Source organism: Gobius niger (assembly GCF_951799975.1).
Source record: "Gobius niger genome assembly, chromosome: 12".
Lineage (NCBI taxonomy): Eukaryota > Metazoa > Chordata > Actinopteri > Gobiiformes > Gobiidae > Gobius > Gobius niger.
In genome coordinates this window covers 5,057,025-5,083,007 of record NC_136863.1, presented here as the reverse complement: position 1 = coordinate 5,083,007, position 25,983 = coordinate 5,057,025, and the positions used below count along the sequence as shown (strand labels likewise).

General features: G+C 42.0%; 1 protein-coding gene across 2 annotated transcripts in view; it reads left to right on the top strand.

The window, feature by feature from the left end:
• The first annotated feature begins 1,425 nt into the window (after positions 1-1,425).
• The window catches only part of LOC306970970 (B-cell lymphoma/leukemia 11A-like), a 62,942-nt gene continuing 38,384 nt past the window's right edge, over positions 1,426-25,983 (top strand). For both annotated transcript variants that reach the window (XM_079567082.1, XM_079567081.1), the window contains exons 1-2: positions 1,426-2,262; positions 11,739-12,167. In XM_079567082.1, coding sequence (XP_079423208.1) covers positions 2,208-2,262; positions 11,739-12,167 — 484 coding nt within the window. In that variant the 5' untranslated portion in view covers positions 1,426-2,207. The remainder of the gene's footprint in view (positions 2,263-11,738; positions 12,168-25,983) is intronic.

Below are 25,983 nucleotides of genomic sequence, written 5' to 3'. Positions count from 1 at the left end.
GTCACGGCTTGTTTTGCTGTTAGTTCATATCAGAGTGGGTTGATCCATAGCGGTGCCCAGACAAGATCCATTATTTCGTTTCTTTCTCTCCAAAGACATTTCGCTGACCCCCGAGTGCGTAAAAGCGTAGTTGCGCGAGTCCCCTATGTTAAACGCCACATTTACTTTATCCATTTATTCTGGCAATCCCCGGTTTAGTCCAGGTTCAAGTTTCATTTCCACAGATGTATTTTTCTTTCAGTCAATGGTGCGTTTTGGACGCTGAACCAGGACGACGCCAGGGCCAAAGCTCGATCAAACCCAACCCGGGTCCACAGACAAGCTGCTGACTTACTCATCCATATATCCAGTGTTTTTTTTTTTTTTTTGGACGGTTTTGGTTTCATGTGGTGTGTCAGATGCGCCCTCCTCCTCTAATGTTTAATTGAGGTGTAGTGACAGATAAAGCGTCGGGCTTTGTCACAAATATAAATGATTAGGGAACAACTGTGTGGCTTTTTTTTTCCTTTTGGATGTGCCTTAGAAAATGCAATGTAATATGGACACATCCTGAAAACATCTGATGACATTTACGTTAACTACACTAGCTCCACGGTCGTCTCAACATTTTCATTCACTTTTCACCCCAAAAACATGAGAGCTTTTTAATGCGGGCCTAATATGATCTAAACCCCTGTTGTGTCACGCGCTTTGGCCGCATGTCTTTTCCCCCCCAATACAGCGCGTAAAGCAGTCTCCAAAACAACCTTAACCTTTACATCTTTTGCATTTGCCTCATCTCGTTTCGTTTAGCACACTTGTATATATAGTATAGTATCTCCAAAATAAAGCGGAGCGCGCCTCTAAATCTAAATCCACCCTCATTCTCTCCAACCCCAACCCGCGCGTAAAACTGTCCCAAAATATCCCCACACGTGGCCCACTGACCAAAAATAATCTTTATCTTTAACTACCTTAATAAAAGAGCTAGTGTTTTTCACGGCCCCCCGGTGTTCACTTTTTAAAACACTCGCTGCTGCAGCCGCGGCTCTCTCCGCGCGCGCGCGCTCCTCGCGGCGCTCTGTCCGCGCTCGGGAGTCCGTGCCCCTGCGCCTCTCGCTCACTGCGTCCACCGCCACCACCACCTCGCTCTCTCTCTCTCTCCCTCTCTCTTGCTCTGTGCATATTGCTTTCATTAGAACCACCTCCTCCGCGCGCGCCCGCTGTAAGTGCCTCCCCCCCCCACCCCTTCCTCCCCTCCTCCCGCCGCCGTTGATCTCTGAGTCCATTGGCTTCCACTGTCAGTGTCCAACCCTCTTTTCCTAATGACCGTCCATTGGTGTTGTTGCGCGCCCCCCTCCCTCCCTCCCCTCGACTCTCCGCGCTCTTGGGGAGAGTGGGGAGGGGAAGGGAGGGGGGGGGGGGGGGGGGGGGGGGTTTGGCTCTTCTACTCTCGGTGCTCGGGCGGGCGGGAGGGGACACATCGAAAGGGGGAGGGGGGGTATGGGCTACCGTTTCGCCTTGCCCTGCCCATGTTGTACTGTCGTGTGTCCGTCCTGTCGCTGGCTCCTCGCGCTCGCGCTCTCTCGCTCTCTCTCTCTCTCTCTCTCTCTCCGCGAGTTCGTCACGTCCATGCACTTGAACTTGCGGCTCCAACCGAAACACGGGGGGGCCGCGGGGGAGGAAGAGGGGGGAGGCAGGAGAGGAGAGGAGAGTAGAGGAGAGGGGGGTCGGGTCGGTGGCGTGGTGGGCTTTTGCCATTTCTCTCCCTCGCTCTCTCTCTCGCTCTATCCATCCGTTCGTCCGAGCGCGCACACACACCGACTCCTCTCAAAAAAGCCATGACGCCCCGCATCCCGAGATCCATCTTCGCCTCCTTTGCGACATCTTTGTGATATTATTATTATTATTATTATATTTTTTTTTTAATTGATTACCTGGGCGGGCTTGACTGCGCGAAACTCACGTGGATGTCAAAGGCTGCCCGTTGTGGATACCCCCCTGTCCCTCACCGGACGTTGATGCTGCTCCCGTCGCCTCCTCTGCTGCTGCTGCTGCCGCTGCCGCCGCCGCCGCCGCTGCTGCTGCTGGTGTAGCGGACCCTGGCTCGCCTCGTCTCGTCCCCCCGATGTGAACCTCCACCTCAGCCCCCACACAGTCCGCTGCCGCCGCCGCCGCCGCGCCGATCGCCGCTGCCGCCGCCGCCGCTGCTGCCGCCACCGCTCGCCATGTCGCGCAGAAAGCAAGGCAAACCCCAGCACTTGAGCAAGAGGGACTTCTCGCGTAAGTACAGCTTCACACAACTCTTTTTTTGTTGTTGCCCCGCACAGGTGTGGACAGAGCGCGGTTGGACTTTTTTTTTTTTTTTCCCCTTTCTTTTTTTGTCCTTACGCCGGACACGGAGGGAAGTCCAGAAGTTTCACCCCCCCCTCGGTTCTCCCGTCTCACCGCTGCCGTCCGTGCGCTCCCCTCTCTGCTCCTCATTTACGTGTCTCTGCGTGCAGCCACCCTCCTCTCCTTTTGCTCTCTCGCTTTGGAATTATTTCATATCGGACTTTTTTTTTTTTTTGTGCTTTGTTTTTGTTTGTTTGTTTTCCTTAACCGGATTTAAACGCACTCTTTCAACGCTCCACTTACGTCTATTATTATTCACATTTCAACACGTATTTAAGGTTAAGGCTTTAAGTCAAGCAACAGGACGCTGTCATTTCAGGTCCTGCGTTAAGTTCGCATTCCCTCACAGCGCGTGCAAGACAAATGGACAATTCCGCCACTTTTACGCAAAGGCTTTTGTGCCAAAATTTAAAGTCGATAAAACGCAAGCCCGAGTTTAAACGTGAGATTCATTCATCTAAACGGATTCCTTAATTGGGCTGAATTTAAAAAAAAAAAAAAAGAAAAAAAGTGTTTATCTTATCCAAACATTTGCCAAATTGACGATAAGTCCAAAACGCGACACTGCCCAAAATGCGTAATTGCGCGTGTTCGGTTTTTTTTGTTTTTTGTTTTTTTTGGCTGCCCCCTGTTCCCCTGTTCTCGAGGCACGGTCCGCCGCTGGAGGTGAGACAGGCTGACAGTACACAGGACAGGAGCCCCGCGCGCGCGCTTGTGTGTGTGTGTGTGGGGGGGGGGGGGTTGGCAGCTCCCTGAAGTGACCGCTAGGAGGCAGAGCGCGACCAGGAACAAGTGCAAGATGCAAACAAACGAGCAACTTGGAGTGTTTTGGACGGCGCCACACACGCAGCCTCGTATCTGCCACATCTCCGGCGCGCGGACTCCCCCCATTTAGAGATATACCCTCCTCGCAATATAAAGAAGAGCGTGGCGGCGCGGGACTTTGGGTTGGGGAGGGGGAGGGAGGGAGGGGAAGGGAGGGGGGGAAGAGAACACCCCCGGGTTTTTTTTTCTCCTCTCTCTTTTTTTTTTTTTTTTTTAACGTTTCAAACCCCAAACACGAGGCGAAGAGCGGAAGGAGCAAGCGCGACTTTTGGGGAAACAAGAGAATTGTCCCACATTTCGACGCGATTCTGAGTCTGTCCTCCCCCCCCCCCGTGACGTTCATTATTCCTGGGCCACCCCTGGACTCATTTCTCGTGTCTCCCCCCCCCCCGAAAAAAAACAACAAAAAATGTCCCACGTCGCTTGGATAAATAACACTAAAGCTGTTTGAGTCCGGGTTTTGAATTAGAAGAAGATTAAGAGAAGTGAGTTAGGCTTAGAGATGTTACAAAACGCTGCTTTAAATTCATTTAATCTCTACAAAACAAAAGCGGGGATTTCATTGTTTTGTTTTTTTTAACAAATTCCTCACATTTTTCGACATCCAAAGCCTCTTCATTCTCAATCCCATGTAGGAATACAGTGCAAACTGCTTCCTGTAGCCACACTGTCACACATGCAACTTTCCTTCCATTTAAAGAGGAGAATCTCACACAAAATGTAATGTTTTTTTTTTTTTTTAAAGGGATTATATGTTCACATTTTTGCAAGGAAATTGACCAACTTTTGACACACGAGGCCACCTCTCCCCCCCCCCCCCCTTCCTTCCCAAACACATTTCTGTCGATTCACAAATAGTTCCTTCCCCAAACTGACCGCCGCCTCCTTCCTCGTGCGTGTTCCTAATTTAGCCGTGACGAATCGCAATTAGAGATTGGGCTTTGAAATAAAAAAACAAAAACTAAAAAAAACCCCGCTGGCCTGTCCCACATTCGCCCGAATTACACGGACGTTTTCGTCTCCGTCCCGGCCCGTCGCAGAGGAGGGGACGTCTCTTTACAAACACAACTGTAATCAACCCCTCGTGTTTTATCGTTTCTGCTTCGACGCCTTCGAAACACAGGCCGCATAATCCACGGGAGCTGTGTAGATCTGCATTACGCTTTTTTTTTTTTGGAGAGGCAGGAAGTGATTTTTTTTCGCCTAACCTCAATTTCAACGTTTGCTCTGAATTGTTTACACCATGTCCTACAAAGCAAAGGCGCTGCCCGCTCACTCTCTTTCGACCGTTTTAGCCTCATTTTCCTGACGTGTAACTTCACAAATTGTGTCAAAGAACAGCCATCCATCCCAAAAACAAAACAAAAAACGTTCCCCTTCCTCTCACACACACTCCCTCCAAGCGACCGCAGGTTCCCTCCATCGGAGACCGCTGCTCCCACGTTCTCCGAAACTGCCTCGCTCTCCCTCTTTAGCGAGTAATTATTCATATTTTCGCGACGCCTCATGTCAGCTCGCTCTCGCATTGTCTTAAAATAGCATCTCCAGACCGTGCCGAATCGAGAAAAGAAAAAAAAAAACCTGTCTCTTTCCCTAAATCCTCAAGAACCCTCCCCTCCTCCTCCTCCCCCCCCCTCCTCCCTCGTCGTCCCGGACTTGCACCGAGTCTTAAAAGGTGAGGGACCTGCGCAGATGTGAAAGTCACTCGTTTTTCGGGGGGTAGATTCTTTTTTTTTTTCATTCTGTGGGGATTTTTTTGGGGGGATTTTCGAGACGGTAGAGAGGAAAGGAGGTGACGTGAGCGCTGCCCTATTTGCGGCGTGAGCTTGAATTCACACAAGAACTGTTTTTAGTGTCCAAATAGTCTTTTAAATCAGATTCTGGCCCTTTTTTTTTTTTTGAAAGACCTTTGAGGCACAAACTAGGGCTGCACGATATCGGGAAAACGCAGAAGTGATTTTTTTTCAGGCATGTTCAAAGCTCGCCTCGAGAGCAGTGGGAAAAAGAATCAGCATCTTGAGGAAGACATGATAAATCTATTTGAATCGAGAGCTTCCATCTAAGGTTCGGTCTGGTGTTAGATTCAGGGTGTGCACATGGCAGAAGCAAGTCAAATGTGATGCTTTTCAAAGGCCCAAATACTATGTTTTAATGCCACATACGCTGATCAAAGCGGTGCGTGTTTCAATTCTTAAGATTTGCAAACATTTCATCAAACAGAGGAAAGAGAATTGGGCAAAACGGGAAGCTTTGGAACAAAAACTGATTTTGAATTTCAGCCAAGACTGCCTCTGAATCTGTTTTAAAGCAGTGGTTTCCAAATCGTTCCAGGCCGCGACCCCAAAACATCATCAACCAACAGCTCTGGACCCCCTCCTGTAAAATTCAAAGTCAGAAATGTAATAAATATTGTCTCAAGCTCATCTTGTGACCCCCAAAGAGCCCATTTTAGACCCATTATATTTACTCATATTAAAAATGGTTCCCCAATGTCATAATTTCCCCCGAAAAATCAGAATTATAGCCAGCTTTTTTCATGACATTTAAAGGCCTTGATTTTCGGCCAAATCCATTTAATGACTTTCAATGCTTTTTATTGCCCTGCGGAAACCCTGTAGGTCAGATAAAACCTCGTAATGTAGATTAGAGAACAGTTTTTCTTATGATTATTTTCAAGTAAAGGTAAAAGTGAATGTTTATAGAACTTTTAGATCAGTTCATATCGACTCTGCCTTAACTCATGTGATGTTAAGTCATTTATCTCATTTAAAACGGTCTTTTTTTCTAGTGTGGAGAGTGAAAAAGGAGAGCTGCTAAACTCCTGCAAAAATCACATGTTTTAAGCACTCAAAAGCATTAGTATTATTTGATTTAAAAGACCATCGGGGAGTTTTCAGAATCTATAAATGAAATATAAATCAGTCTGATGTTGATTTTTTTTTTTTAAAGTTAAAAATATTTGTATCGTGCAAATGTCACACCAAGTTCAAATTACTTGGATTGAACTTACCCTAAATTTGAGTTATCTTGACTTGCCAAGCACACAAATCTGCCAAGCATCTATTTCAAGTAAAATGTTATGTTTTATTATCTAATGTTAAGAGAAATCAAATCTTATGTGCAAAAATGCTAGTTCCATTGGCAGGTCATTTTACTTGCCTTCTCAAATCAAGGGAAAATATACTCATTTCAAGTAAATGTGACCTCTTTTTAGCTTGCTTTTTGCAGTGTATGTTTATTTTTTCTATAACTGTGCATCAAAAGTATCGCGATACATGTTTTCCGACACGATTGTAATGTACTGCAAAGCGATATCTTGTCCCAGCCCTATAACTATCCTGATGGTAATTTGTATATTCTGTCTGACTAAACAGCAGAACTAAAGTTGGGTAAAAGTTAGACTTGACCCTTTTGAATGAAATACATAAATAAGATAGAGATGAAAAGGAAAGTCTGAACACCTGAGGGTTTGTATACAGCAAAAAAAAAAAGTAAAATGGGGCAAGATATTCACACTTGAATTAAAGATAAATCACTGCACTCAAAAATAGATGGAAAATCTGAATTTGCTTGAAATAAAACTGTTGTAGGTGTTTTATCTTCATCTACGTGTTAATATCCTGGCCTATGGATGGTACATGGAAATTAAACTCTCAAATCAAGGACAAATGTACTTATTTCAAGATGACCTTTTTTGCAGCGTAGTGCCCTAAACCAGTCGTTAACTCTTACTCGAGAATCCTGCCAATTTGAGCAACTAAACATAGATTATTCACTTCTTTGAAAGTAAGATTGAAATTGGACTCAGTTTCACCTTTTTTTTAATCTGAGGCCAGTCCCCGCACCCCTGGATGGGAAACACTGCTCTGATCTGCAAGGTTTGCCTGTTTCAGTCACGTAGGGAGATCACATTGAAACACAGTTTGTCATAAAAACTCATAACTTCCAGTTGCTGTGACTCTGGTCGTCTCACCTACACAGTGGTTTGTTGAAATCTAGATCCGTACACCGACAGTCCAAAAATCAGGTCGGTGTGTAGGTTTTTCAAAATGGCGTCCGCGGTGCAGGAGCGTCAGGCCCGCGTCGTTTCAGAGACGGTTTCCTGGCGAGTGGGCGGTCCCTACAGTGCGGTACAGGAGCCGCGAGCTTCTACTACAGGTCTTTACACTGAGGTTCTTCAAACTGCGGCGCTGAAAGGGGCCTGGATGTAATGACGTAAATAAATATTGACATTTGTGCTGATTTTGAGGAGGTTTGGACTGATTATTCTAGTCTCGTTGCTTTTTTTTTTTAGTGTTGCATTTCACACTGGAAAAAATGCCAACATGTCTGAGATTAACTGCTTATAAAGTGCTTGAAATAAGACAATTTATGCTAATTTTGAGCAGGTTTGGACCTAAAGTAAGACAAAAAACACTTGGAATGAGACAAAAAAAAAAGTCGAAGGCAAGAAAAAACATGCTGTTCCTTTGGCAATGATACTCCAAATCTGCTCGCAATCAGCACAAATCCCAATATTTCAAGTAATTTCATTCCATAAAAGATGGCATTTTTTACAGAGCTATTATTCTTATTTAAACAAATGAATCCTCGTTTCGTCAGCTCTCATTTCAAAACATACCAGAGCTGGTCCAAATCAGCAGAAATTGTCTTAATTCAAGCACGTTTCAAGCCTTTTCTCTGTTTTTTCTGATTTTCCCTGTAAGTACACTGCAAAAAGTAAATATATATATTAGTTTATTAGTTTAAATTTGAGTTTTGGTTGGGAGATTTTCACTGGATTGTTTCGCTTGTTCTGAGAAGTTTCTGACTCGTTTCAATATATTTCGTCTATACTAGAGATTCAATGGGGAAAGAAAATTGTTCTCGTCCCATTGGCAGTTTGACTTTCTTATTTCAAGTAAGATGAACTTAAAACCAGTGTGAAATGTCAACAAACTGGCAAAGTCCTCTTGGTCCGATCAGGAAAAAAAGTGAGTGAAAACGGCTCAAAATTCTCATTTGAAGTCATTTAAACCCATGATGTTTAGTTTTTGCAGTGTATAAGCTTTGATGACATACACTGGGGAAAAATACATCTTGTCTTAGGTAGATGATGTGCTTAAAAAGTGCTTGATTTGACCATTTCTGCTGATTTTGAGAAGGTTTGAAGTAGGGCTGGGCACGTTCAAACGATACCAGTAAAGTATCGGAAATTAAAAAGTTTAGGTACTTCAAGCTTTGATGCCTGTTTGGTCCAGGGACAGCACTAAAAGAAGTGACTTGGTTGTTTCAACTCAAACAAATGATTCAAATTCAAAGGAAATCGTCTTTAATGGAGTAAATCAACATTATTGTTTCTGTTTTATGGTATAGGTATTGAAAAAAGTTCATCGTTCAGGCATCGTAAACCAAGTGTTGTTAAATAAGACAAAAACGTCAAAGGTTACACTGCAAAAAGTATTAACTAGATTAGTATAAATGTCTCAATTTGAGCATAAGAATCCAAAATTGAGTTGACTAAGTAAGATGTAGTTGGTCATTTGTCCTAGATTATTTCACTTGTTCTGAGATGTTTCTGACTCTTTTCCAATTTATTTCAAGTCATTTTCTTTGCCAATGGGTTAAGAGAAATTAGTCTTATCTAATTGGCAATTTTACTTTCTTATTTAAAGTGAGATTTACCTTAGAACCGCACTGAAATGTCCTCAAACAAGCAAAGTAAACTCAGGGAAAAAAGTGAGTGAAAACCGCTCAAAACAAGATACATTTCCTCAATTCAAGATGCTTGATGTTTAATTTTTGCAGTGTATAAACCATTTCTGTTCCTTTGGCAGTAAAATAATCCAAACCTACTCAAAGTGGGCACTAATTCAGATAATTTAAACATTTTTATTAAAGATTTTTCCATTTTTTTCCAGTGTGGTATTGAAAACCTAACGCCAGGTGTTACACTGCAAAAAGTAATTTACTAGCATTAGCTTAGATGTCTCAATTTGAGCATAATAATACAAATTGTAGTTGTTTTGACAAGTTAAGATTTAGTTGGGGGATTTGACCTAGATTATCTCACCGGTTCTGAGATGTTTCTGACCCGTTTCAATACATTTCGCCGTAATTTCAAGTAAGTTTCTCTGCCAATGGGGTAAGAAAAATGGTCTCGTCCCATTGGCAGCTTTACTTTCTTATTTCAAGCGAGATTTACCATAAAAACAGTCTGAAATGTCCTCAAACTAGCAAAACAATCTTGGTCAGATCAGAAAAAAAATAAAACTCAAAACAAGATATATATCCTCAATTCAGGACAATGCTTGATATTTATTATATTCGTTTATTTTTGCAGTGTACTGCTTCTATATGTGTTCAGATCTCAAATCTCCGGCTCTGTTCAGCAGCAGAAACCGCGAGGCCAAAGCCTGAACGCTCCAGCTGCTAAACTCTAGGCCTTGTGTGTGTGTGTTTCGACTCGATCTAGTTTTATAAATCTCCCGAGACATTATTGCAAAAGCCGTAAGAGCGAGCAAGAAAGAACAACTGTGACCGATCCGAATAAGTACAAGACACGCAGCCATAAAAGAATCTTGTAAAGTTATCAAAATAAAAGGCCCTTTGTAACTCATGCATGTGCCACAAACATTCCCACTGTTGTTTTATTGGAAAGTTTTAATATTCCACTAGATACGGGGCTCAAAAGTGCAACAATTTAGCTGTAAGTACAACTAAAATGACTAAGTATTCGTTTGACCAAGATTACTTCACTTGTTCTGAGGTGTTTCTGACTCGTTTCAATACATTTTGTCTTTATTTCAGGTTTATTTCTTTGCCAATGGGGAAAGAAATGTGGTCTTTTCCCATGGGCAGTTTCTTATTTTCGAGTGAGATTTACCTCATTACTAGTCGGAAATCAGAGTAGGGAAAAAGTCTAAAGTAGTAAAAACCGCTGCAAACAAGATACAGTTCAAGTAGTCAATGTTTGATACCTACTTTTTGCAGTGTAGTCGTGTCTTTGATGCTTTTTCATTGCTTTTTGGGTTATGTTTTGTTGCTTTTTCGTCACTCTTTAGTCGTGTTTTTGTCACTTTTTCATCAGTGTTTTTGTCTCTATTTTGACCCTGCCCCCCCCCTAAGACGTTTTGACACAGTAAATTGGAATAAATGTGATCAAAAAGCCGGTTGTATTTTTCTTTTCTGCAGAACAATCGAAACCAAAGGCTAAAATTGATCTAAATTTGGGTACATTTCTCGCATTTCAATGATTTCAACTGTAAAACAAACCATGTCCCATCCTCAGCTCATCCTTTTCCACACGGTTTATTTCTGTTTTCTGTTTGAGTATTTTTTGAGGATCTGGACTTTAATTGAGTAGTATTTTTGTTACTTTTACTCCTCTGCATTTGAAAGATGAATATAACACTTTTTGCTCCACTACATTTCTATAAAAGCTCCAAAGTAAAAAGTAAATTCATCCGTGTGTTTTGTTCACTTTGGAAGCCTAATAACGCACACTCCAGAGCAGTAGGGGGCGCTGTGCTGATGTACCCAGTGCCGATGACTGTTTGTCCCAGTCGTGTTTCCGTACAGAGAAGCAATTCATGTAACTGTAATGATTTTGATGCTGCAACTGCAATTTTAAACTGATTTGTACTTTCTACCAAGGATACTGAAGTATTTTCTACAGCAAATACGTCAGTGCTTTCACTTCAGTAACAACCTGACAGAGCAACTTTTACTTCTATTGGAGTTATATTTGAGTGGTCGTATATGTAACAAAATTAAGCACTTTGACCCAGATATTTGATACAACTCTAGATACTCTCATTGTTTGGGATTGGTTTATTATATCTAAGTCAAGGTATCTCAGCCATGAAGTAATTTCTTTCAAATGTTTAGTTTTTTGAGTATTAGCTTTGTTTTCTCTATTCATTCCCAGGGTTCAGTGTTAGCATTCACTGTAACACTGTCCCATGTTCAATAAATATTGGTCATGTTGTGCTAAAAAGTACAGAAAAAAGTACTGTTTTAAAGTAGGAAACACATGTTATGTTTGATATAAGTAGAAGTGGATGATTGTGTTTGTCAGAGGAAAATCCATGAACAAATGGAGCTAAGGTTTATGCCTCATATCAAACTTCAAATAACATTTGAAAAAACTGCAAAAACGTTATTGTCTTGGCAGATCTGACATAAGGTCAATCACAATGATCAAAGAGTCATGAAATAACTAAAAATAGTTAAAAACAGTATCAAAGAAATAAGTGTTTCCCATTTGAGGACATTGCACTGGGTTTAAAGGGCCAGTCACAAGATGGCCGACAGAACTGCCATTCGTTCCAACATATTACTCTGGTCACCTCTTATTTAGAGAAAATTACTACTACTACTACTACTACTACTACTACTACTACTACTACTGCTTGAGTAGATTAAAGATTTTTTTACTTTGACCACCTCTGTTGGCGATGCCGTACTCGTTGGCAGCCCTGTGTTGCCAGTCTGCCCCAGGGCGCCTCTCATTCATGTCTGCATCACCTCATGTACTGACTCTGCCCTCTCTCCTGCAGCCGCGGAGCCCGTATCGGGGGCCGTGGTGCCCTCCGAGGACCTGCTGGACTCCGGGATGACCGGTCACCCCCCTCTGGGCTCCGCTCTGTCCCGCCTGGACCCGCCCCCTCGCCTGGCCGACCCCCCCTCGCCCGAGCAGGACATGCTCACCTGCGGGCAGTGCCAGGCCACCTTCCCGCTGGCCGACATCATCCTCTTCATCGACCACAAGAGGCGGCGCTGCCACGGGCCGCCCTGCCTGAGCGCGGGCGGCCGGGGCCTGGACAAGCCCCCCTCGCCCTCGCCGGGGCTCGCCCTGACGCCCTCCCCGGCCCTGAGGGGCGGCCGGCGGCCCGTCGAGGTCGGCGTGCAGGCCACTCTGGCGGAGACGCACGAGGACAAGATGGTGTCGCCGAGAGGAATCTGCCCCAAACTGGAGCCGCTGCCAGGTAAACGCGCCCACACACACACACTGGCGTCTCTACCTTTGTGGGGTCCGCCTTGTTTTGCCGCATTGTGGGGACCGTCCTTTATGCGAGTTCTACAGTCATGAAAAAAGGGGGAAAAAATGAGACGTTCTATCGGCTCTCATCCAAACCGACTCAAAAAGAAAAATACAGCGTGTTAGATGAAGTATTTATCATTGTCTGTTTACACTTTGGCTCTTTTCAAATGTTCATCTATGGACAATGTTTGCTAGTACCCTGGATTTTAAACTACATATGACAGGTTTTTACTTTTAATCATGACTTTGTTTGGATATCACCTGTGGTCATTCAGTACCAGTTTTACGGCCTTGTGTGGAGTTTGCATGTTCTCCTCGTGTCTGCGTAGGTTTCCTCCGGGTGCTCTGGTTTCCCCTACCACTAAAAACATGCACAATAGGCTTGTGTGAATGATGTCTGTGGGTGAATCCCCCGGGGGAATCTGAAGCTACTGAGCCTAAGGATGGAGAGAATGTAAAATTGTCTCATGTAAAGCCCTTTGTGACCATGTCTGTGAAAGGCGTGATATAAATAAAGCTCTTCTTCTTCTTCTTCTTCTTCTTCTTCTTCTTCTTCTTCTTCTTCTTCTTCTTCTTCTTCTTCTTCTTCTTCCACCACATTTTATGTTCTAGTTATTGAATGTTAGGGACATGAGAAAAAGGGAAGGAAAGACATTAAAACACAAAGACGTTTAAAACCAGGAAAACTTGTATACATTGATCTGGTAGTGACTGAGGCATTCTGGGAGTTTTTGCTCAATTAATGCTAAGTGTTTTGTTAGATAAGATAAGATAAGATAAGATAAGATAAGATAAGATAAACCTTTATTGATCTCACAAAGGAGAAATTCACTTGTTACAGTCGGCGTTACTTCACAGTCTTATTGTACAGTCTGTCATTTTTTCTAATTTTTTGTCAATTTTTTTGTCATTTTTTTTCTTATTTTTTATCACATTTTTTTGTCATTTTTTTTGGCTTTTTTGTCATTTTTTGTCAATTTTTTTCGCATTTTTTTGGTCACATTTTTTGTCATTTTTTTTTCATTTTTCTCAATTTTTTTGGTCATTTTTTTGTCAATTTTTTTGTCATTTTTTGTCACACTTTTGTCATTTTTTTGGTCAAAAGTGAAAGTGTGAGTTTGTGTGAGATGCTCGAGATGCAGCGACACCATGAGGTTTTCGGTGGACCGAGGCGCCACACTCGGCCGCATCACCCGAAACGAGGGACAAAGTGCCCTTGACTTTGCTGATCATCACTGTACGAGGAGTGGGCGGGGCCTGTGTCTGACCCAGAGCTGCATTTAACACAACAGACCTAAATTATCGACTTTTAACGACTTTTCCAAACGCTCTTTGTATCGTTCAAACGGCGACAAAACTGTCCAGGCGTCAGACACGGAGACGGCGATTTCTTTGAGACTTTTCACCTCTGCTGCGACACATATTTCAGTGAATAACCATCGAATCTAATGTTTATGCCCCAGTTTATCTGTCTGTAAAGAGGCGACCTATAGTTCTGTTAATTCCCTGTTTATTCCTGACAATTCCCCCCAAAATCCTGTTATTTGCTTGGATAATTTCCAACATTGAAAAGGGACGGCGTTTGCAACCACAATTATTGTTCATTCGAGTATCAGTGCTTATAAATAATAGACAACGGTGGTAAATGTTTTATAAATGATGAATAGTGTGTTGCATTACACATTTTCAGCTGTTATTACATAATGCTGCTGTGCTAGTATAGATACAGGCGGCATCTCTGGACTCGCCCATATATGGTTATGTTTGAAAACAGTTACGGGGGAAAACAATTTGGAGAAACTTTCTCAAATTATTCATAAAAAATACTTTAACAAATGCTGAATTATGAATATAGTTTTCTACTAAATAAAGATACAAAGACATGGGGAGGAGAAAAGTGGTTCAACAGCCCATAAGTACATAAAAAAACGGAGAATGTTAACATGATGCTACATGCTAATGCTAACGCTAGCTAGTGCTTGCTATGACTGCCGTTTTTTTCGCTTCTACTGAACAATCTGCTGAGAAAATAGAGAAAATATCAATATGGGCCCGATTTACACTTGACTTTATTTGTATGTGATAAATGAGTTCATATTCCACCAGAAAATGCTCAAACGAGTGAGAAAAAAAAAAATCACAACAGATTCTATTTTCCCCCTCGGTGAGGCCACGCCCCCTTCTATGACGAGTTGCCGCCTGTATCTATTGGAGTATTGAAAATGCAGCTTCAAACACATACACACCACTAGTTCTTTTACAATCACAGTTTCTCATTGTGAAATTAAGAAATATGTGGATATAAAAGTGCACATGTGACGCTTCCTTTGTATGAAAACAAGAGCGAGTGTGTGTGTGCGTGTGTGTGTGTGTGTGTGTGTGCAGTGGTTTTACACACGCTTTAATTGAGGTCAGATACAGAGAAACAGCCGTGAACGAGCCCGTACGCCTTTTTAATTCACCGCCACCGCTCGGCCGGGGACGGATCGTTCTCAGCGTCATAATTAAAACATGGGAGAAGAAGAAGAAGAAAAAGTACAGGCTGGAGGAGCGATTAGGGAGTGGAGTAACGTCTGTCAGTTTGGATGGTTGAGATGGTCAAGTCTAGGATCTATAGGTTTTTCGGAAATTAGGAATATTTGAGCTTCATTTGTATCATTCAACTGTGTATTTTGGCACTTAAAATCAGAATATAAGTCAGTGTTTCAAGTAAATTGAGATTTATTATCCAATTTTATGTGCAGTTTATGTGCAGATTAAATTAATTTCAGGATTGATTTTAGCTGTGAAGATCAAGATCAGGACTAAACTGGGTGTAAACTTGTCTAAATTATCAACTCGACTAATTTAAAGGGACTAGATGCAAGTTGGTCATTTTATGCTCACTCCTGCCACCTCAGGTCAAATGTGTAACTGCGGTTTCTATATTAAACTCACGGGAACAACGTTTTGAGTGCAGAGGCAGTTGTGGTGAAGGACATGTCTGGAACATGTAGGTTGAGTAAAATACAGAATTTTAACATTTTTAAACTCCGTTATCATCCCTTTAAAGTAGAACTAAGTAACTTGTTTACCTTAAATCCTTTCCGTAGTCCGTCTGGGGGCGATGCAAGCGTTAATGGGATGATTGGAGGGTCTTTCATCTCTCCCTGGTGTCTCTGGCCAGAAAACCACAATTGCAACTTTCCCTGCACCGAGGCGGAGACCCCAATACACACTAATAGAATCACGAAGAAGAAGCTAACAGGCTAACGGGCAAAGCTAACTGCGGGGCTAGCGCCTGAAGAGTACATGAAGTTGTCTCTAGTTAAGATTTAAGGTAAATGCTTTTCCCACCGACATAAAGCACTCAAACCCCAAACACCCTATAAAATGTGGTTTTGGACATCGGGTTGTCTCACAATCAGAAGGTCGTGGGTTCGAATCCCAGCTCCCACAAATGCACACTGCCTCCTTGCCTCCAGTGTCTGCGTACACTGGTGTATGAATGAGAGAGTGAATGGGTGACTGGTTCCTCACTGTAAAGCGCTTTGGGCCTGATGAAGGTGGAAAAGCGCTTTATAAGTTGAGTCCATTTACCATTTGACAGAGGATTCCACTCATTTAGATCAGACTTTACTTTGCTACTTTGAAGACATTTCTTAGAATTTAAAAAAATGACTTAACCCTTTACTGAAATAGGTCATTTTGATTGACTCGCCTGTAAAACGACGTCTCCAAATTGAAACCATTGCCGTTAAAAGTGCTTGAAATGGATGGATTTGTGCTGATTTTTGCCAATGGAACATGGACCTTTTTTCTTACCTTTGACTACCTTTGTCTTATTTCAAGCATTTCTTGTCTGATTTTTATGCGTCTTTGTCTCATTTTAAGCAAAATAATGCTTGTTCCATTTGCAGTCTTATTTCCAGACAGTCGACCTGCTCTAGATCGTCTTAATTCAAGCACTTTTTAAGCGATTAATCGAAGATAAGATGACTTTTTCTAACAGTAGAATCCAAAATGTTACACAGTGTGCCTTTATTTTTAGGTAATGTAACGTCATCTGCCGAGAACAATTATCTTTGTTTTTCTGTCAGGACTTATTCCAACCTGCTAAGACTCGACACGCATGTTCTTAAATGCTCGTGACTCCATGCTTAAGTCGTTGTTGTTACTGTTCGAAATGAGCAGTGAAAGAAAGAAAAAAAAAAGACAGGCTTCAAAAAGTGGATGCGTTTTCCATTGTCTCCTCTCTCCCCATCCCTCCGTCGCTCTTCCTCTTCTCTCTCTCGTCTCCATTTATTGTATTAATCCAGCCCGGAGTTAAATTATAATCCCAAACGGTTTAAATAGAATCCCTAATGTGGAGGAGAGCGGCCACCGGTCAGGGCAAATCTCAGGCCTGAAATAGAGCTGCGTTTCATTTATCCGTCCGGTTTGTTCTCTGCCGTCGTGGTTTCAGTGTGAAACTTCTGCACAAAGGCTGTTTCTGCCGTCGCGAACGTCACAAAAAGCATTCACTGTGACTCCGACTGGCAGATACTTTACACCGGGCCAAGGGGGAAGAAAGCTTGTTCCGGGAATCACATTTTGTCACTTTTAACACGTTTTCTGTCGGACTGTGAGCGTATTTAGCACAAGCGAATAAAGCTGAGTTTAAATCGGGTTCTTCTGAATGCTTCGTCTCACTCCTGCTGCAGTAAATTAAGCGGGTTGTCCAGTAGAAAAAACTCAGTTACAAATGCACGTCATCACCATGTTAGCTAACGGTTAGCAACTAGCTCAAAAACGATTTAATTTAATGACTTTTATTGCACTTTGAAGCACTAAATACCTATTTTATGTAAGAAACAACATTTTGTGTGTGTGTGTGTGTGTGTGTGTGTGTGTGATTCTTCTTCTTATATTTAAAGCAGTAGCCTACTAAGTAACTCTTGCCCCTAGAGGCCATAAGCGCAACTGCAGGTGTCGTAGGAAGATAAGATTTTAATCTTAATAATTGTCCATAAGAGTAAATACTACACTGACAGAAAAGACAAAGGGACAGAGGGATGTTGTACATCCAATTACACAATCATTTGTAATAGATATTTTTTTTTCACTGAAACTTGGCTGTAAATACTGTTTAAGTGGCGCTAGTTAGCTTTGCCCCCTAGCCCATTAGCTTCTTCTTCATGATTCTATTAGTGTGTATCGGTGGCAGGAAAAGTTACTAAAGTATCGATATATCGATACCAAACGGCTACTTTTTAAGTATCGATATTGGGCAAAAAAGTATCGATACTAATTTGCATATGTGAGAAGAAGGCGGGGCAGCAATTATCAACACAAAAGGATGATTTATTTCTTTGTTCTGAGCCAAAACAGTCACAACAGCAAAGGATTGAACTGAGCCAGTCCTATCATTCTGGTTTAGGTTCTATTTGTCATTTAAGTATTTATTTAAAATTTTGCTTATGTATTTAATATCACATTAGTAATGTTTAATTAACCAGTTAAAGTAATATCATTTTAATTGACCAGTTAATTATATAAAATAACCAGTTTTAGAAATGTATATTGATTGAAATACATTCACACATACGAAATGACCAGTATCGGTATCGACAAAAATGACCCCATTAGTATCGTATCAATTCCAAAAAATGTGGTATCGCCCATCCCTAGTGTGTGTGATTCTTCTTCTTACATTTAAAGCAGTAGCCTACTAAGTAACTCTTCCCCCTAGAGGCCATAAGCAGAACTGCAGGTGTTGTAGCAAGTTATTAATTCGTATTGATTGTCCGTGAGAGTAAATACTACGCTGACAGAAAAGACAAAGGGACAGAGGGATGTTGTACATCCAATTACACAATCATTGTAATAGATTTATTTTTTCACTGAAACTTGGCTGTAAATACTGTTTAAGTGGCGTTAGTTAGCTTTGCCCGCTAGCCCGTTAGCTTCTTCTTTGTGATTCTATTAGTGTGTATTAGTGGCAGAAAAGTTGCAATTGTGGTTTTCTGGCCAGAGACACCAGGGGGAGATGAAGGATTTATTAGAGTTAACAAGTTAGTATTGCTTTAAATGCTTTAAGTGGGACTTGAAGAGCGAGAATGAAAAATATGTGAATTGTCCAATAAATAGACAGACTTTTAAGACATAATTCTGTAGTTTCTCGTTTATTTTGTAAATTAAACTATTCACAGTTTGTATAGAGTACTGACATTGCATTTTTGTTGTTTATAGAAGAGGGAACACCCGCTCTCAAAGTTAGCATAGCATGAAACTAGCGTTAGCATCATTGTTAGCAGTGTTTGGGACATTGCTTGAGGAAGAAATGACGTTAATCTACTTGAATTAAGAGATTGAATCTAACGTGTGAGTAGATTTGCTCTTGTCTTAGATCAGATAAAACCTCTTATTGCCAATGGAACAAGTTTTTTTTTTTAAGTAAACTTTATTTTGTCTGATTTCAAGTGAGATTTCTGCTTTTTCCATTATAGCATTTTTATCTGACCTTTGATTAGTTCAAACCGACTCACACAGAACACTCATTTTTCAGTGGGCTTAAAACTCTTTTACATTTCCATCACTCTTGCGTTTGCTGAAATCATTACAGTCCAAAAAAAAGAATATCTAGATCAGTTTAAATGTCTCAAATTGAGCATAATATTTTAAAGAGCTGTTTTGACGAGGTAAGATTTAGTCGGGCATTTGACCTGGATTACTTCACTTGTTCTGAGATGTTTCCGGCTCGTTTCAATACATTTTGTCTTTATTTCAGCTTGAAGAAAGAAAATGGCGTCTGTCCCACTGGCAGATTTACTTTCTTATTTCAAGCGAGATGACCTTTGAACTGGGGATGCACCGATCCGATATTTTGAGCTCCCGATCCAATCCGATATTTTGACACTTCCTCTGGCCGACACCGATCCAATCCCGATACAGTCTTTTTGTATTATATTTTTTTGGTATAATATGTATCATTATATATTATAGCCTATGGATATTTCAGTAGTTTTACATTTTTTATTTATAAACATGCAAGAGGTTTTAGCTTTGAATTTTAAATTTGAAAGTTTTTCAGAGGTGTTAGCGGCAGGTTAACAATAGTAGACGCATTAATGTATATCCTCCTCTGGGATGTGAATGTTGTTCTGTTATGATTGATTGTACAGTTTCTGTGATTTTATTTTGGCAGCTCCATCTGAATTCTGTTTTGAAATGCGTCTTGTGAGCTCATGAGTGTACTTAAAGGGGCGAGATGCAACATGGCCATTTTATACTCACTACTGCCACCTCAGGTCATACGTGTAACTGCACCTACTATATTAAGCTCGTGACAGCGCAGGATTTTAGAGGCAGTTGTGGTGAACAGGTCTGAGCTCATTCTACACATTAGAACATGGCTGGAACATGCAGGGGGAGGAAAATACTAAATTTTAACATTTTTAAACTCTGTATCGTTCCTTTAAGGCCATGAATCTGTGGTCCTGGATCTGCAGGTTTACCACTGTGCTGCGATAAACCTCGAAGCCGAAGCCGCTGCAGATCCAGGACCACAGATTCACGGGCGCCCTGTATAGATACAGACGGCATCTCTGGAATCGCCCATATATGGTCATTTTTGAAAACAGTTAAGGGGGAAAACAATTTTGATTTTTTTTTTAATTTTCTCTAATTATTCAAAAACGACTGTAACAAATGCTGAATTATGAATATAGTTTCTACTAAATAAAGAAACAAAGACATGGGGAGGAGCAAAGTGGTTCAAAATCCCATAAATACATGAATAACGGAGAATGCTAACTTGATGCTACATGTTAGCATCGGGCTAATGCTAACGGTTAGCTAGCGCTTGCTACAACTGCCGTTTTTTCACTTCTACTGAACAATCTGCTGTGACAAAATATCCATATGGACCTGATTTACACTTGACTTTATTTGTGTGTGATAAATAAGTTCATTTTCCACCAGAAAATGGCTAAAAAGAGAAAATTGTGTTTCTCTAAAGATTCTATTTTCCCCCTCGGCGAAGCCATGCCCCCTTCTATGACGAGATGCCGTCTGTATCTATCGGACCCCTCAAGTCATCAAATCCGATCCAATCCGATACTCTCAAAATGCCCAGATCGGCTACCGATACCGACACTGAATATTGGATCGATACATCCTACATAGAACCGGCCAAGAACCGCTCAAAGCAAGATTCTCAGATGAAGTAATTTAGATGATGTTTTTTTTCTTTTTTTTTTTTTGCAGTGTACACATTATAAATACATAGGTTTGAGTATTTACGCATCAAAATGGCTGTAAAAACTATTAGATGTGGCTTGTTTCTTCCTGCACAAACCCCCATATACGTCTCCGGTGCATTCATTTTATTTTCCCAGCGTCCCCTGATCAAACACACGCCGTTTCCGGTGCGTTTTGTCCCTCCAGTGTCCAGATAACGACTCCTTTTCACGCGTTCTCTTTTTTTCGACAGAGCCGCGTTTAAGCCCGGCGGTTTATTCAGTCCGTCGGCCTCTGTCTGTGCCACATTATCAGCCGATATGTGAATCCAGGACACGCTCAATGACGATCGATGCGGGAAAGAGCGAGAGGGGGGTGGATTGTGCCTCCCCCACTCCCTCCCCCTCCATCTCAATTAATGATAAGAGGAGACTATTTTTAAACATTTCGTGGTCTTCGAAAACGTCCCTGTGCCGCGATGTTTTTTCTCCAGATTTGGCTTTAGTGAAACGGTCCGGTGGAAGAGGAAGTGAGGCGTTCGGGAGTGTGTGTGTGTGTGTGTGTGTGTGTGTGTGTGTGTGTGTGTGTGAGTTTATTGTGCCGTTTTTAGAGAAATGGAGCAAACCCAGTCAGCTGCAGCGATGATGCAACACAACGGGCCTCGGAGCGGGGGATTGCGGCGGCGGCGGCGGCGGCACATTTCCTATGAAGTTACTACGTCTCGTGTTATTATCTCATTTCCAAAGCTGTGGTCGTTGTTGAGTTTGACACGTGTTATCAGTAACGGAGTTTGTCAAAGGAGTGGAACATTTACCCCACGAAACGGAATAGAAAACACTTCCCTGGCCACCTGAAAGAGAAGGAGGAAAAAGAAACAAAGAAAAAAGGTGACACGCTCTCTCAATTATAGCAAATACGTTAAAAAAAAAGGACTCTAAAATGTGGAAAATTCTGTCGATATTTCCCAGAAAAACACAGCACAAGGTCATATAAATCTGCAAAACGTATATATTTGCAGAAAAAACTGTGCTTTACTTTGGGCTACAATTACAGTGAGTTTCGACCATAGACTGTAAAAAATAATGGACGTCTTCTGCTCACTCCTCCCCGTTTACCATAATGATCACGCTCGTGGGGGAATTCATGGCGGATTTACAGACTCCCCCTCCCCAGCTCTGACGAAGCATGTTCCTAAAAAGGACATAAGGGCGGGATCTTCACCGTAGACTCAGCCCTTGCGTGACGTGTAGCTCGCGCTGCTCCAATGCTAACAGTCCGACCCTCATTAAGTACGAGATTTCTAAAATTCTTCTTACGAAAACCAGCCTGGTTTCATAAATTGTGACTAACCCAGCGTTATCACAGGGGGAATATCTAGCACTAGTCTAGTGCAGCTACGCAGCGGCGGAGTGATCTGCTAGAATATAGTCCCTCAAAGTGCGATCATTCATGTGATGCAAGGTCAGAGTATATATATTATTGCATGGACACAGACATTTACATGGTTAGTCTGGTGTTATAAGTGATTTGCCTCAGGTGCTCTGTGGAGCGGGTCAGACTGTTTTTAATGCGGGCTAGCTGATACCATAGAAATGCACTAGCCTAGCACTAGCCTAGCGCCGTGAAACTCTCCAAATATAAGAACTGCATGAATTACAGAAAGAAAATATCTCCAGAAATCAGCAACACTCTGGATAACTAGGAAATGAGGCCCTATGTCAAAAATCCTGAAACATCCCTTTAAGACAGGGGTGTCCAAAGTGCGGCCCGGGGGCCAAATACGGCCCTCAGACCAATTTATGGTGGCCCTCGGCCTCTTGCTGTATCAGTACACATCACCAGAGATGGACCTTTTTATTTGAAATGTAATAATTCTATACAATTCTAATCTAACAACTAACATTTCGTTGTGAGACTGAGCTGGCATGAAGGTTTTAAGCTAAAAAAAGAGGTATGGGGCACAATTTAAACCTCTGCTAGTCGAAGGTTTTGCGGCACTAACTACCGATCTACGGCCCTTCACCCCGTGTACACTTCAATATGCGGCCCCCCAGGAAAAAAGTTTGGACACCCCTGCTTTAAGATGATTCTCCTTCTTCCACTGGAGCCTGTGTTTCAGTTCAACGCGGCTAAAACCTGACACAGACTTCCCAAAGCCGCGGGAGAGCCTGAAAACGGTTATATTATCTGCGACCGACAGATGAAAGTATTCTATCTGCACTCTCATTATTAATTTAAATGAGCGATGTGCCATTTCCCATAGTTTTATTGATTTCATTCGGAATCGCTGGAACCTTCTCCTCACGCACACTCACCAGCTTTGGTCCCGGTTTAAATCCCCGCTCCCTCTCCGGCCGCGCCTCACGTTTTTTTGACACCGGACCATTCCTTCTATTATTTTGATGAACGACCTACACGTCTCCGATCCGTTTTCTTCCGTGTCGCGCCCCGAAAAACCTGTCCAGATGGCCCTAAATGAGGACGGCGTCATTGAAATTACCCACGCGCGCGCGAAAGCAGGCGCGCTAATGGTAATCGGCCAATCAAAAATGCAAAACAATCGGCAATTACTGCAGGGGCCCCGCGGTCATTAGGAAGTACAAGCAGCTAACGAAGTCGAGGCGGGGTTCGTGAATATTCATGAAGGGCCCCGCAGATTAAAGAGAGAGAGGGGGGGGGGGGGGGGGTTTATGCAGATTTGAGATATTAAAACATGAATTTAGAGGGAGGAGATTTGAAAATGTAAGGAATAAGTTGTTGCAAAATTAATGGGTGCCGCGTTCATGCCTCCTCTCCGCGGCGCTGACTTAAAGCTAACACTGAAAACACGAGGCCAAAAACCTCCCGGCTCAAGAGCTGGAGACGGTAAAATGACTTAAAGGGATGTTTCAGGATTTTTGACATAGGGCCTCCGTTAGTTATCCAGAGTGTTGCTGATTTCTGGAATTTTTTTTTTTTTGTAATTCATGCAGTTCTTTTATTTGAAGAGTTTTGCGGCGCTAGGCTAGTGCTAAGCTAGTGCATTTCTATGGTATCAGTTAGCCTGCATTAAAAACAATCTGACCCGCTCCACAGTGCACCTGAGGCAAATCACTTATAACAGTGGTACCCCTTGAGTCATGGATTTATCCTCTGAGTACCCCCTACCTTGAGGATTTTGCCAATATTATTACAAAGTGACCAGCTAAATTAATATTATGCAGTGTTTAACAGTGTGTTGTGTTCAAAATTAAGCTAAAATACTCTCAAAATCAAACCATTTACTGAAAAACATAATCAAAACCAACTTTCCTTTTGAAATTCATATTGAAATTCTATTCAGTTTCACCTTTTTTTAATCTGAAATAATTCCAAGTACTGCTAAGTGCTCATGTACCCGTACCCCTGGTTGGGAAACACTGACTTATAACGCCAGACTAACCATATAAATGTCTGTGTCTAAACCATCATTTTTGGAATATACTCTGACCTTGCATCACCTGAATGATCGCATTTTGAGGGACTATTTTCTCCCAGATCACTCCGCCGCCGCGTGGCTTATACAACCACGGAGCTGATGCTGCTCAAATATAAGTTCTTTTAAATGCAAAATGGTTGAAATAATTCTAGCCTTGCACTAGCCTAGCGCCACGTAACTCTTCAAATATAAGAACTGCATGAATTACAAAAATAAAAACTTCCAGAAATCAGCAACACTCTGGATAACTAGGAAATGAGGCCCTGTGTCAAAAATACTGAAATATCCCTTTAACACCCCTTAACCCCCGGCTTAACCAAGTGCATTTTCTCCATTTTCTCCGCTTTTTAAAAAAAAGCATCAAAACATCAACAAAAAACAGGAAGGCAACAAAAAAAAGCACCAACAATACGATGAAAAAGTGGCGACATCTTTTGTAGGTCTTGGCTTTCAAATGAGGAGTCCAGTCAAGAAGCTTAAAGTTTAAAACAGGTGAGACAAAAAACATAGCCTATGCGTTTGTAATTATAGAATAATTTACATAAATATTATGTCGATATATGTGAAAGTATTCAAAGTGTTCAGAATACAGTACTCTGATTAGAAAGGAGGAAAGTATTCAGTATTCTGAAATACAATGACTACTTTACAGTATCTGCCGGGTAAAGAGCAGTGTTGGTTACTTTAAAAGTGTAATATATTCTATAGTAGTGATTAAATGTAACATGTTTGTATTACATGTTGCTGTTTAAAGAATGTAGCTGAGTTGCACTACTTAAAGTTACTTTTGCCATCGAACAAAAGTGCCGTCAAAGATTTCCTTTTCCTTTCCTTTCCCCCGTTCTTTCTTTCTTTTTTTGGACAACATTAACCACACACAACTGCAGATCTTATTCACCAAACTACAACACTGGTGTATGAATGAGAAAGTGCTGTAAAGCGCTTTGGGCCTGATAACGGTAGAAAAAGCGCTTTATAAGTTGCTGTTTGCATGGATTGCTGAAAGGCTTCACTGATGAAATAGTATAGATACAACGGGGCGTGGCCTAGCTTTATTATATAGCATATTTGAAGTATTTTTGATCACTTTGCTCTACTCCATGTCTCCATATCTTTATTTCGTATAAAAATATTTTCACCAAAAAAAGGAAAGCGTTCAGTTTTTTCGTCTTCTCTCTCTGGCTGCTTCGAACACATGGACCTTTCCAAAGATGCCGTCCATATCTATACAAACCTTTCTTTATGAACCTTTCTTTTGGACCGTTCATTCACTATGTATCCGCTGGAAAAGCACAAAAACCTTCCAGAGTCTGTTCAAATGTGTTCTTTTGATGACGATTTCAGCTTTCTTGGATTATTTAAAGTTTATTCCACAATCATTTGCAGGGAAACACAGTATTTTACATTATTTATTTTGCAAATTTCACTCTTATTTGGGTCATGGGCTTGTCGTTGTAGATGGATGCTGCAGAAAAACCAAAGTCCTCTGATTCTCCATTCCTACAAAACGGACTCGCTGCCGCTTTTGCTTGAGGGACGTTTATCAATTAAAGAGAATTTTTAATCAGCGTGAAATAGCGCGAACACTTTCGGAGTCTCCACGATCGGACCTAAGCCACGCCGCAAACCATGATCTAAACCGGGACCGTCCCCCTCCGGCTGCCTCCCTCTGGTTAATATTCACAGGAAACCGTATCCGCGTCTGAATTATTGATGCTCTGAACTTTTTGGGGGCCCGGCTGCTCCACGGCGCCCCCTGCCTTCACCCCTGGGCGCTGGCCAAACACATGCATAATTCATGGCCGTATCATTTTCTCCGTGTAACTGCCGCCGCCCCGATATGATGAAAACTAATGGATCGTTTATCTGCGCCCTGATCGGGGGGGGAAGAGGAAAAAAAAAAAAGACTTTCTAATGCGGACTTTATGGCCGTTCCTCCCCAGAGCGGGAGTTTTAGAGCCGCGTGTGGTCAGGGAGAGGAAGCGGCAGCGGAGGCGAACGGAGGACCGAAAAGAGGGCAAAAGGAAGAGAGGTTTAGATGAAGGAATATTTTATTAAGCCACTTTGCAACTTGAAGACGACAATATGAGTCGTCAGAATAAGA